This window comes from Maylandia zebra, linkage group LG7, assembly GCF_041146795.1.
Source record: "Maylandia zebra isolate NMK-2024a linkage group LG7, Mzebra_GT3a, whole genome shotgun sequence".
NCBI classification, from domain to species: domain Eukaryota; kingdom Metazoa; phylum Chordata; class Actinopteri; order Cichliformes; family Cichlidae; genus Maylandia; species Maylandia zebra.
The window spans coordinates 54,432,831-54,446,506 of NC_135173.1; the positions used below are offsets into that span (position 1 = coordinate 54,432,831).

Here is a 13,676-nt window from a genome sequence, read left to right on the forward strand (position 1 = left end):
CCCCTCCCAAGACTACTCATGCGTAAGGCAGTGGGGTGAAAATGCTATGCTCTCGGCGCAGCTTCTGCACGCAACAGTGCTAGGATCGTGTGAGAAGGCCGGCAGACGTGATGCAGCCCCACATGGCTGTGCATGGAGCAACAGAAAAGAGAAGCAGTGCAGAGGGGAGGGGTGTAATAATAAAAAGAAAACCTCCGTGGTCGCCGTTATCCACAGCCAGGGGTCTCAGCTCAGCCGAAACCATGGCAACGTTTCACACTGATGAGATTTTTTCATTTGCCACCTTCAGGGTCAATCAAGCAGGTCAAGGTGAAATGGCTGGCACTCACGCAATGCCACTCTTAAAGGGAGGGAGGGAGGGAAGGGGAGAGTGGACTGACAGAATGCACTGAGAAAACAAAGAAAGCTGAGTGACTTTCCGTTTTTGTAGGAGGGCTCCTAATGAAAAAAAAAATCCCTGGGCATATTTCTTTTTAAACACGTTGATTTAAAGTGGTGATTACAGCAAAAGGCTGAGGGAGGAGGAATGGCTCTAAATCACAACCATCACTCATTCCCGTTTGATTTTTCGGGGCTCAATCCTCAAAGGCCAGCGAGCGAGTTCCTTTGACTCCCACTTTCCCCTCGGGCCGCCTGCAGCCACTCTCCACACCTCCACTGATCCCAATCTCATTTCAGGGGCGGGTTGTAATGAAGTCCTCACCCTCTGATGTATGTTCCTCTGAGGCTGCGGGCCGTGTGGGCCGAGCTGCTGAGCAAGCGAAGGCCTCTCCATTACAGACGGGTTAACGTCTTGTGTCAAGCTTCGGTCCGTGCGGCTGCAGTTGTGATAACAACATAATGACTTTCTACCTCTGATTACCAAAGGCTCCGAAACATGCAGGATCAAAGTAAATAAAACAGAGTAGCACCTTCAGCTAGAATAATAAACCCCCCTGAGAAGTGGTGCATGCTGGGAGGATTACTCATATTTTTTCATCTAATTAGGACAATACATCATTTACATTTCACACGGTGGAATGGGGCCAAACACAGAGGCACAGGTTGCTCAACATGAGGTAAGTTAAAACGTGTGAGCAGCCAAGGAAAATGAAGCAAATGTATGAAATATACAGATTGTGTCTAATTATTTTAACAGAAAACACGAACATTTTTTAGTTAATTGCTGTAATTGTAGTCTTTGTTTACATCTCAAGTAATACAAGACCGTAAAATCATTCGCGATCTATTTCAGTTTCTTCTTTAAATAGACAACTGCAATGGAAGTGCTTTGAATGTTTGAATGTAGGGTCCTTGATCTGAGTGCATGTGTGTGTGTGTGTGTTGCATGTGTGTTTTTTGTGAGATGCCGCAGGTGTCTCTGTGTGTGTGGTCCCGTAGTGGAGGTGCTGGCCATATTAGGGAGAGTCTTTGAGTGAGGAGGCCTCTTGGAGAACCATCACTCGCAGGGTTAATATCTGTTTCCCGTCTTTTCCAAGTGGCTCTTGAGGAACTGCGAGTTTCCCCATTTTATTTTCAAAAAGGGGTGAAAAAAGGCTTCTCTTATGAAATTACAAGCACTCGAAAAGATCTAATGTGGTCTTAATTGTCTCACAGCATTTGACAATGGGTGTGGAGGGAGGCCTTGGGCTTGGTGGGGGGGGGGTGCTTTCAAGTGTGTTTCGAATTACAATTCTTCCATAGAAAATGTGCTTGGCTCTGTTGTGAGGCTTTGTTGTCTTGAACAGGATGAGAAGGTGCAGGCTTTGGTGAGGTACCTATTTAGAAGAAGAACATAGGACACGAAATGACAGGTTTGAATCGAAAGCTTCTTCTGATTGCACAGAATCACAAAAATGAACTGATGCTATCAATACGAGAAAAAAACAGCAGTATTTATTTTGTGTTACAGGATTAATGTTGCTGTATTACTTCTAGTGGCCGTTGACATGCAGACGTCTCCATAGAGCTAGACACACACCACGCACTCCTACCTACATCCTGTCTGTGACTATTTCATTTGGCTAAAATTTACCCAACTTTAACTCTACTGATAGAAATTGATGCTTTGAGGGATTAAATCAGAGAAAAACTCACAGAGGTGAGCTGCAAACTAAAACTTTTCACTAAATAAACACTATTGAGGTTACTGTGAGTTTCACAAAGGTTTGATGACTGAGTGCCAAGCTAGGGTGTCAACAATAGGTGATTATCTCTTCATCATAGCACCTGTTAGTGTGTGGAACATTTTGTTCTCAGAGTTGATGTGTTAGAAGCAGGAAAAATAGTCAAGTGTAAGGTTTTCAGCAAATCTGACAAGGGCCACATTTTGATGCCTACAGGACTCTTCAGAGGATCTTCCAAAATTGAATCTCTTGTGGGGTGTTCTTGGTCTGAAGTGGTCAACGAATCAGGATTTTTTTTTTCTTTTTTTACAGGACGTGGATGGTCAGGTGAGTGTGCATCGCTTACCCAGGAAAACACACACAAGGATGGCGCAAGCTGGTGGAGGCAGTGTGATGCTTTGGGCAATGTTCTCCTGGGAAACCTTGGGCCCTGCCATGCATGTAGATGTTACTTACCTAAGCACTGTTGCAGACCATATATACCCTTTCATAGAAATGGTACTCCCTGATGGGTGTTGCCTCTTTCAGCAAGATAATGCACCCTGCCACAAAGCAAAATGAGATGGTTTGAGGAGCACAACAACAAGTTTGAGGTGTTTTACCCATCTGAGCTTATTTTTGGTAGCTTTTTATGGTTTGTCATTATTAAGAAGGTTAAGTCTGGTATGATAGTTAGAAAAGAAGAGTTGATATTGAAGAAATGCTCCCTTTGTCTCACGCTGAGCTGTTAAGAACATTTTTTGCTTGTCGCATCAGCAGGTTGAATAAAACATTGTCAAGAGCTGCCACTGGCCTGTGGGCTGCTCTTTGAGGTCGGTCTCATGCCCCCCATGTTGCATCTACACCTGTTAAAGAGTAACTTTTCTTTCAGACTGTAAATGGAAGACAGCTCAAGGTTATTTTGAGCCATCGCTATCAAGTAATTACTCATGGAAAAAGATGGTGTTATAGAAACAATGATAAACAGTTTATTCTTTAGTTAAATGTTAGTTACTTTTCAACCACTGCTGTCACTCAAGCTCCAGTTTTTCAGCCAGATTCAGTTCATCTAAAACATTGTTGATTTTCATCTAAAACATTGTTGATTTTCATCTAAAACATTGTTGATTTTCATCTAAAACATTGTTGATTTTCATCTAAAACATTGTTGATTTTCATCTAAAACATTGTTGATTTTCGCCACTCTAAAACCCAAAGAATCGTTTTGGGGGTTTTTCTCCATTCAAGCGCAACAAGAACCCAATGAAACTGAAGCCAAACTGATCCTGGGACTAACTGATGTGTTTGACTACGTACGGCCACCCCGGCTGTCAAGTTTCTCCTTTGCCAGCTGCTGTAGCCTAATTAGCCATTTTCAATTTCACCCTGCCAGAAGAGATGTATTTCGTCGTATGTGAGTTTCCCTCACCAGCCATTCACTTAAACATGTTTCCCACCCTCCGCGGCTAGAAATCTGCATGTGGCGCACATCTGGGCCTTCATTCACGAACATTCGGGGTACTGAGGTGGTTATCTGACGAGAGGAACACACAAAGAAATCTGGCAGGCCTTTTTTGCTTACTGTGTGACTGGCTCAATGTTGACAGAGAGATGGTTTGAGAAATAAATGTGTTTTGGATCCCACGGAGCTCAGTCGGGTTGGTATACACAAGTGCTTTTGTTATTTTCCTGTTTAACTGTGAAAACTGCCTCCACTGCATCTCGTAGCACGAGCTGAAACAATGAGAACAGTTTACAGCGTCTGATTATTTTAAAATGAAATCAAAGTGCAGCCATTGCTTTACAAGGGATTTATAGCTTGCAAAAATAAAGAAACAACATGCGCACACACACACAGACAGACACACACACACGAACACACATGCAAACAAACCATCTCTAATTGGATCACGGCGACTCTTTGGGCGGAATCAGTGACCATGGAGGCTCTATTCTCTGATAAGCAGGGATCTAACCAACACTGGCTGTCTGTTTACTGACCTCCACAGTCACTTAGCATCCACTGACACCTAACGCGGCCAGCTTATTCTCCACTGGAGCCAAATGTCTGCTGATGGCAGAGACCACCATCCCCTCTTTAGTTTGGGTGCAGTGGTCCACGTACACACGGAATAATAAAGTGTGTCACCTTCCACCCACCCACCTCTCATTAGGACAAGACGACCTGTGCAAATGACTCTTGGGGTATTCTATGCGGGTGGTGGGCACAGGGGTTTCCCACTCACTATGTTGCACTGGCTCAAAGATAATAATTAGGCTCAGGGCTGTGCTAAAATACCCTCAGAGTCTGGTTCTGGTTGGATTTATACAAGCATTTAACATTATGTGGCTTTTAAAACAATTTAGAAAAATTATACCCCGGTGATAGTGCTCTTAAGTTGTGGTTTTCCCCATTACACAGAGCATGTGCAAGGCAAGAGTATGTAACAGCATAAACCTGCATGATATTAATAGTATGCACGGCAGCAAATTTGGCAGGGAGGTGGCTACTTCACAGACCTCACTAACAGCAATGCAGTTTTCCCATGCTTCATAAGTCACCCATAGCCTCAGTCATTTCCTCTCAACAGCTTTTACTCTATTTTTGGATTAACCCTTTAATGCCACAGCCAGATTCTGAACAGCATCAGCCCATCAAATCAGAAAAACATCTAATCATTTGAAAGCACAAAGCTTCACAATTTGTGATTTTTTGGAGATACCACATTAGCAATAATCGTTAGAGTTGTAATCTGTAGTGCTCAGAACTGTTCAGTTATTAAGGGCTGTGAAATTTTTCATAACAACAGTTCAACAACATGCTTACCAGTTTTCGGTCTTTTAAAAAAAGGGTTGATACTTAATAAAACTCCAAAAAACTATGAACGAATGATGATTCTTTGACTAAATAAAACTACATGTGGAAATTCATCGACACCAATAAAGGCAATCTAAAATTAAAACATTAATAAATGTAATTTATACACGAGCAGTTTGATTTTAAAATACAAGTTTCTGGCTCATAAATTAAAGTAGAGCCCTCATCTTGTATCTAAGTGTACATGTAAAATATGTGGGCCTTCCTGTGAATCAGAATTTGGATAGTCAAATTACATTCAGCCATTCACTATAACAGCCTGCATAGTTATTCCTGTTTTGAAGCATTAGCAAAAACACATGCAAAATCTATTTACAAACACCATTGTACACATAACATCGACATCTGATGCGATTTTGTATACTTATGAAATCAAGCTCTTTTTTCTAATACTAGTCAATAACCACAGGTGTGCTGGGAGAGCGGGGGGGGAGGAGACCACCCCTACCATTTGAACATGAAGGAAACTAAATTAGAGAGAGATGACTCAAGCAAACTTAACTACTATACTTTTTACTTACTTATAATTCATGCTATATGAGCAAGGGGAATATAGTAAAAAAAAATACACTGCAATGAATCTTTCAATCATATGTAGCAGCTATTTTTGCTACCCTCAGTTTCAAACCATTGTGATTGTTTGGTAGTAAAAACACAGACTGACACTAAATGTTTCAAAGAAGGCCAAAACTTTCAAAATGTTTTTTAAAAAGTATTTTACTGGAGCAATGACTGTGGCAGTCTGCAATAATGGCAATGCAAATGCGAATTTGAGTGGGTGTGTTATGCAAGAACAACTCTTTGAGTGACTTTCACTTTGTTTTTTAAATCCAACTGCAAATATAACTCTCTCTCTCTATATATATATATATATATATATATCTCCTCTTTTCCACCCTCCATGTACCTGTGTGATGCACCTCATGATGATCACCAAGTTCATCATTGGTTGGCATATTACAGTGAGAGGTTATAACTATTTGAATACATAAGTATTTGAATTCATGTGCTGGCTGCTTGTAGTCTCAATCAAGCTGCAAGTTGCACTATACATCTCTGCCACACTGGCCTCTTTCTGTCTCTGTAGTTTATATTGAGAACATGTGGCAAAAATTACTTTGGAAGCATATCTGGAGATTTCTATTCACGGGGAATCTAATTGGTCAAACTGTTTGTTGTTCATTTTGACAACTTTAGAACTAGTCAACCAGTTGACTCACACAACATCAAGCACGCCAAGTTTAGATGCAATATTTTTTTCTTTGTCCCACGGAGGTATGCCTATAGTATGCAAAAATAAGAAACATCTGAATGCTATTTGTCTAACTTTTCAAATTAGTGCAGTCACAGTGGTGCCTCAGTCAAAGAGAGCACAGCTTTCTGTACAACCTTTGTGTCAAGTGTACTGTAGACTTGTTAAAGTTGCAAACACAACAGAAGGCTGATGCTGGGCAGATGTAAAAGAGAAACAGTGAAGACATGGATCAGCTTTTATATCCTGCAAGGTCTAGTTAAGTTATATTCTCTGACAGCGTATTGCCCTCTAAGGTAGGTAAGGTTCTGACACAATTACATGTGAAGTTATTGCTGGTGTTGGAATTGTTTCGAGATCTATATTTTATGATGTTTAATGGTTTAATGGTCATGACTTGGGAAAATGAAAACAACTAGGAAATGAATGTTGTGGAATCTAATGTTCACCAGCAGTAATTGTTTCCAGCTGCCTGGTGTTTGCCTCACAGGTTGGTACAAATAAAAAAATCATCAAACATCCAGCACAAGGAGTTGATAGTATAAAGGGCCATCAAAAAGTAATCGACTGCAGCTTTGCATCAGCGTATGGAAGCGCAGCGCACAAGAAAAGGAACAGGACATTTTTAGTTGGAACAGTGGTGACAAACAACTATTGAATCAAAACTTCACAGAGTGGCTGTTAAGTCCTACAGCATGTACACAAACCATCATCAGATGCTGTTTTGTTGCTGGAAATGGAAATTAATCATTTACACTCCTCCTTACTTGAAAATAGCAAGATGCCCTAGCAAGGTTTTAAATGCGATCAATCTGCACATGGTCATCTGACATCGGTCTCGTCCAATTATGGTTAAACAAAGTGGGGATGACGCTCATTACGATGGGTGGAGATGCTTTCTCGATTCCTTTCCTTCACTTTTTGACAGATGCTATAATTCAAAATGTGAGGGGAACATTGGTGCGAGTTAAATACTGAGTGTAGCCCACGCTCTCATTCGACTTAGCTGGTGGTCCGTTTGAATTATGGTTTAGGAAATGTTTTGTGCGTGTGTGTGTTTTTAACTTTTAAAAGGAACGAAAAAGCCAATCTTGACAAAAGCTATCCTTAAAGCATCCATTACGTCCCGCCTCATGTGTTGTCTATGAACACCACATGCTGCTGGTCAATGGCAAGAGAAATATGACTTTCTAAAACACTTGTGGCAAGTTTACAGTACACTTCATTCACTGCATGTCTGTCCTGCGCTCTTTGTGTCTGCTCTTATAAAAACATGCACATAAACACACATATGAAACCGCAAAAAGAAGAACGTGCTGTAATTGGACAGCGTTTTACATCACATAAAAGGATTACATCTGTCAGCGGTGAAAAAAGCAACATTATTGTATAATATGTGCTTTACATTGTGTTAAAACAAAATAAAAGGATAAAATGTTCACAGTGGTTTAAGAAATATTCATGTCCTGAAGTTAAAGGATATATCAGTGTATCCCTTCAATGCACTGAATCCCTGTGTCGAAAGCTTTACCTTTTGCTCTGTGCCAAAAAAAAGAATAAAAACTTATATTAGGCACACTACCAGTCACGGTTACATAGATCTTAATTTCTACAATCACAGGCCTGGAGTTCTCTTTTTGTGGATCTCAGAGGTATGCTGAAATCAAATCCCGAGGCTGAAAGTAGCCCCAGTGGTTACTCTGGTTTAAGTAACATTTGCTAAAAAACTATAGCGATGATCAAGTTTTTATAGAGAATACAGTATATATCTGTTATTTTACTTTAAATATATAAATCCTAAGTGGCAGGTAATGGGTTTTAGCTTTAGTGGCACAAAACAGACAGAAAAAAGTTTGTCAAGTTATTCTGAAAAGTTATTCTGACTCAAGAAAACCAGGCCTAATGTTACTACTCCAGCTTTGGTCTGTAGCTTTACCCGTTAGCTTTCTGGTTAGCCACACTTCCCCTCTTTTGCATGTATTGACTGCTCCAGTAGGTTAGCAGTTAGCCTTAGCTGAGATGCTGTAGTGGTGTGGGCTTTAAATATGCCTTAGCTTTAGGACAATTGCTCTTCTAAATACAAGAAGGGCATTTTGAACTCAACTGCTCCTTTGGATTTTGGCATGTTAAATACGCTAGCTTTACAAAGACTGCTAAATGAGCCTCATCCTTCTAGGCATCATATTTCCTTGCATGCTTCCATATTTTATGAGCTATCTCACCCAAATTTCCGAAATAATTACTCCGATCGGGTATTTTGTCACAGAATTCTTTCACCTGTACTTTAACAAATTTTCATTTGCTATCTCTAAATCAGAAAAAGGTTTTCATCTAGCAAGCCCCGTTATTTTACTCACATTCCAAGTGTTGGACAACTGGGACGACTGGAAAAAGCGTTTCAGGTCTGGAGTAATAAGTTTGGTCTTGAAAAGGTTAAAGGCCAGAATTAACAAAGGTGTTTTTGTTAGTCCTCAGGTGCACAAAGCAAATCAACTTTATATGTATAATTGTTGTGTTGCTTTGAATGAAGGAAAATTAACACATCACCATGGAGTGCACTCCTCCAGCCCTGGACTATAAAAAGATGTACAGTTGAGCTACAGTTGCAGCTTCCATGGTTCCTCCAGCCAAGAGTTTAAACTGGTTTCTCAGTTCTTCCTCCCCAAATTCTCTCTTTCTCCACAGAATTATTCCAAATTTTCATGTTAAGTGTGTGCAACCTCAAAATGAGAGCCAGCCCCACTCATTAAAGAAAAAAGAATTAAAGTTCAATAAAACTGATAAATCGTCAGTTCAGTTTTACAGCTAAACAATGTTTTGAATTAACCATATCAAAATGAGTACGGCATCTTTGTGATTGGTCCCTGCTGAAAGAGTCAGAGCCCACCGCTACCACATGGGTTTTAAATCACTGTTGCCATGTGCTGAAACACTCCATCGTGAATACTGACCCAGAAAAAAAACAACCAAGTGGGTCATCAAAGTTTGTACCTCTCCCTCTGATGCAGTTATATCTGTTGCCAGTTATTTTGGCCTCTGGTTGGTGTTTGTGCAAGGTGCTCTGCTATGATAGATGCCAACTAAATGTAGGCCTGTCATCCATAATGTTAAAAAAAAAGAGCATCCAGTGCCACACGTTACTGTAATATATCGAAACAGCAACATATCAGCATTTCCATAAGATCATCATGAACCTAATAGGTCTTTTTAAACAGCAGCATTCATTTTGAGTCATGTTCCTCTTAACAAGTGTAAAGCCAGTGCTGACACTGCTTTTAGCTTCAATTTGATATCCACCAGGTGATACTCGGAAAGTGGCGTACAGTGGGCTGCTAAATGAAAACATTTAGCTTTCTGCTAGAAAGGACTCTCATCAGAGCAATGACAGTGGACTAAAACAAACACTCAAACAAGCGGGGTGAAACTGGATTGCCACTGCCAGTGACCTTATTTCATATTTTACATCCATTTTGCACTTGCTGATTGTTTATTTACCGGTTGTGTTTCTACTGCTTTCTTACAAAGAAAATGCATTTCATACTTAAGAAAAAGTTTTGCAAAAAATGAATTGCAAGCTGGATGTATGATGCACCCATCAATGTGGGAGTAACATCCAAAAACATGTAACACTGGCAGTTGGACTTAAAGTACAGACTTGAGAAGGTGATATGAAAGCGCTTTTTTTCTTATGGCCAGCAGAGGATGATTTCTTTACATAGAAGTTCATGAAAAAGGATCCTACTTACTTGATTTATTTATTACAATTTTTAATCTCTCGGGTTCAAGTCATCATCAGTGATAAATCCTATCAGAGTATATGTCTTTTTTTTTCTTTAAAAATAAAATGCTCTTTCAGGTCTTGGCAATAAACAAAAATGGGGCACAGAAAATATTCTTTCTAAATGACACACATCAAAATCTATTTACAGTGTTTCTTTAAAAAAAAAAGTTGTTGCTTGTCTTTAAAACATACGCTTAGGGTTAGGGTTCAGGGCTAGGCTTGATGCTGTCACTGATGATGACCTCAGAGCGACGATATGGTAGGGCTGTATTTGCTTCCTGTTTCCATGTGAGAAATAATTTAAAACTATCAAGTTATCCCAGTGCAAAGGTTATGTGTTCACTGAACTCCTTCTATGGATTGTGTGCATTATAAAATAAAACAGGAACTAGAGTTGTTTCTAAGAAAAGGTTAACATCTGGAGTATAAATTTCAATAATGACAAATTGATCGGATTATGAAAGAGACTAAGTAGATTTCATTATAGTTATAAATGGACACTAAATTTGCTCGTAGCTGGAATTATGCATATTTCCACTGAACGTGAACTGGAAAATATAAGCATGATGGAGGGAAAATGAAGAAAAGGGACTGATAAAAAGAGGCAATGTATCCCAGCTGAGTAATGCAAGTGGCAGATGAATTGAAAACAATATCCCATCGGCTGGGCTTGCCAAATTCAGTTACGGATTTCGGCTCTAACCTATTGGAACCCTGGAGCTGTTTTGAGGGGAGTGAACAGGAAAGCAAACAGTATTAATCCTCAAAAAGTTCAAAATATCTTCCTGTCATAACAAAGGATTGAGCCCTTGTTCTGCGCAAAGTCTGCAAAATAATATTAAGTGCAGATGTGAAGGAAGATGGAGGCATAAACACTGGACCCTGTCTTCTATAAATGTTTAAAAATGAGCCCTAATGCAGAAGGGCTGTGGGTATTTGCCCAGCTGTTGGATAAATAAGCAGTGAGATTCAAAGGCTGGATAACCTCCACCAATGCCCATCAAACCAAACAGATGAGAGGCCATAATAATCTGCTCCATCCTCAAACAGGACATCACTGTCTCCAATTAGCATTTTGAACTAGTTCCACAGTGGAGAGGGTGGAAATTTGGAAAAAGGAAATATAAAGGGGACATTGTTGATCTGCCTTAAATAGCACAGAATGCAAAAATGCGTGGCAGAATAACTGATTTTCTTCTATTGTTTAATGATATTTTGCTAACATTTCTCAACACTCCCTTTTCATCCAGGCCTCAGCGCAAGCCCAATGTTTGGCCATCTAATGCGAGTTTCCCTCTTTCTGTCCGCGCAATTAAATCACAACAATTAATAAAAGCAGACGAGCTGTTTCTTTGCAAACACTGACGTCACGTTTCGTTCTGCTCAGCCTTTTTTGCCATATAGAGGATCTTGAACTGTGATAATGTGTTCTTCTTGGCCAGCTGTTGGCCGAAAGATGAATGATTGCATTCAGAGCAAAAGCGCTTTGATGTGCAATAATTGGCAACAGCGTTCTTCCAGAAAAAAAGAAAAAAATAGGACATCTTTCAAGAGACTCGAGAACTGTTTTCACTGCCTGCTGAGCTCGTTCTGTGCTATGTTGGGGGGGGGGGGGGGGGGGGGGGAGGGTGCGGGGAGAGTAATTAAAGCGAGGTGGAAGAAGTGAGCTGACATTCATCAGGGTCGAGGGAGGAAAGCTGATGCTGAGTCCTGGGCCAAAGTAACAGTCTAATTCTTCATCTCTACTTATTTTCTTGGCCTTGCCACTCTCCGAAGTTTGTTTTGTCATGGTATGGTCTTTTTTTTGTAGCCAAATCTCTATTTCCATATTTAATCTGCACTATTTATTGCACAAATACAATTTCCAGAGTTATTATGTAATTAAATGTATGCTTTGCTGCTGGATACTTCAAAAGGCCGGATACTTCTGAAGGCATTGCTTTCTGCTGATGCAATCATTTCCCTGGGATATTGAAAACAAATACATTAGGCCTAAAAGAACTCAAAACCTGTCTGGGACTATAATGCCTGGCTTTTTGATTGGCGTGAGGCGCAGAATGCCACTTTTCAGTGGAAAACCAACGGTCGTCTTTAACAGCCCACGTTTTCCAAGCTCCCATGCAGTGTAAATTATAGGATAATATGGTGCAGGCGATTGTAGACTCTGTTTATTCAATCCATTTCTTCACACAAGTTCCCATTGCCTTTTCCCTTCTTTTCTGCCTTGTGTGTGGCGGTCCTCTGATCCCTGACCCTCGCCATGTGTTTTCACTTTCGGCTCTGATCTCAGCTCTGTGACCAGCGGGGAACCAAATACAAATTGAACAGTAACCATTCACAGGCCACTCCGTTTCATACCTCCGCTAAACCCGCTTGGTCTTCCCAAGGAGGCGCTCGGGGGATAGCTGTCCCCGGTTTGTTCCAAGGCTTTGAGCCCCTCTCGCAGCCATCAGTCATCCGACAACAAATGCGGTTTACTGTAGCTCGTGGCGCAATCGACATCTTCTAAATGGACATCACGGTATTCCCCTCAAAGAATCAACAGACCACAAAACACGGGCTAAAACGAAAATGTTTAAACTTGCTTTGAGAGTGATGAGCGGAGGCCCAGAGAAAACACTACAGAAAAAAAAGAACAAATCATCAGTGTTTGGGTGGTGTGCTTTTTATTATTTCAGTTAAGGTGAAGTTTTCATTAGACCCATAAGCCCCCTCCTTTGGAAAGCGAGCCCCCCCCCCCCCCCTTTTTTTTTTTTTTCTCCTGTGAAACTCGCTGGACAGCAGCCGCTCGCAAGTGGCAGGGTATGTTTGTTCAGCTTTTATTGGGAGATGTGGTTTGAAGAAGTTAAAAAGAACCCTTTTGTTGTTCTTGGGGTTCATATTTTTTCTGGAGTTGCTCCACGCTCTGTATTTGCCCCCACCCCCCTCGGCAACCGAAACTGAAAAAGGATAAAACCTGAACGCAATAACTCAACTAAAGTGAAGACAAACTCTCCAAAGACTTGACAGATAATCTCTCAGATAAGATATAAATCAAGGAAAAAACTACCAGCTGCAAGCTTTTTACTGAGAGCGGCTCCCAGAAGTTGTGCCTGGACACTTCATGCTCCAAATGCCCATCTGAGACTTAGTGAGCAATTTAGCGATCGGACATAAAGTAATCCGCAAAACTGAACCCAGACTTACACCAAAAGCTTTAGTATTTGATGAAATGATATGGCACAGATAACATCTACGGGCTATTATTGAAATATTAGTCCAGGGCAGGACATGTGGATATGCTACAAGTGCATAAAAACATCCCTACACGTGGGTTTATGATGTGATTTTTTCCCCCCAATAATCTTTTCTTCACCCGGATTCTCCCTCGGAGTCTCTTTATTAGAGTAAAAACACATTCATCACCTGTTTCGCGTTAACGTTTCACGCATGCAGTCCCAGCCTCTTGTATCTTGTAAACTCTGCTTCGTTTACTTAGCCTGGCTTTCATTGCAGCCATTTTGCACGGTTTACCTTTGTTTAGTTTATTAACCCAGGGGGTTACTTAACCTAAACATCCCAGCCGAATGCTTCAGGTTTGTGTTCCAAAGTGTTTAACAAAAGTCTTCTTTTTTTTCTTAAACACAGCTGAAAGTGGTGCTAGGTGAGGATGATAAAGGTTCGGTTGCAACAAATCATTTG

At 40.6% G+C, this 13,676-nt stretch overlaps 1 protein-coding gene across 1 annotated transcript in view; it reads right to left on the minus strand.

The window, feature by feature from the left end:
* Window positions 1–1,550: 1,550 nt before the first annotated feature.
* LOC101481148 (uncharacterized) overlaps window positions 1,551–13,676 on the minus strand; it is a 34,775-nt gene continuing 22,649 nt past the window's right edge. The window contains exon 3 of the mRNA XM_004549955.3: window positions 1,551–1,757. Coding sequence (XP_004550012.3) covers window positions 1,551–1,757 — 207 coding nt within the window. The remainder of the gene's footprint in view (window positions 1,758–13,676) is intronic.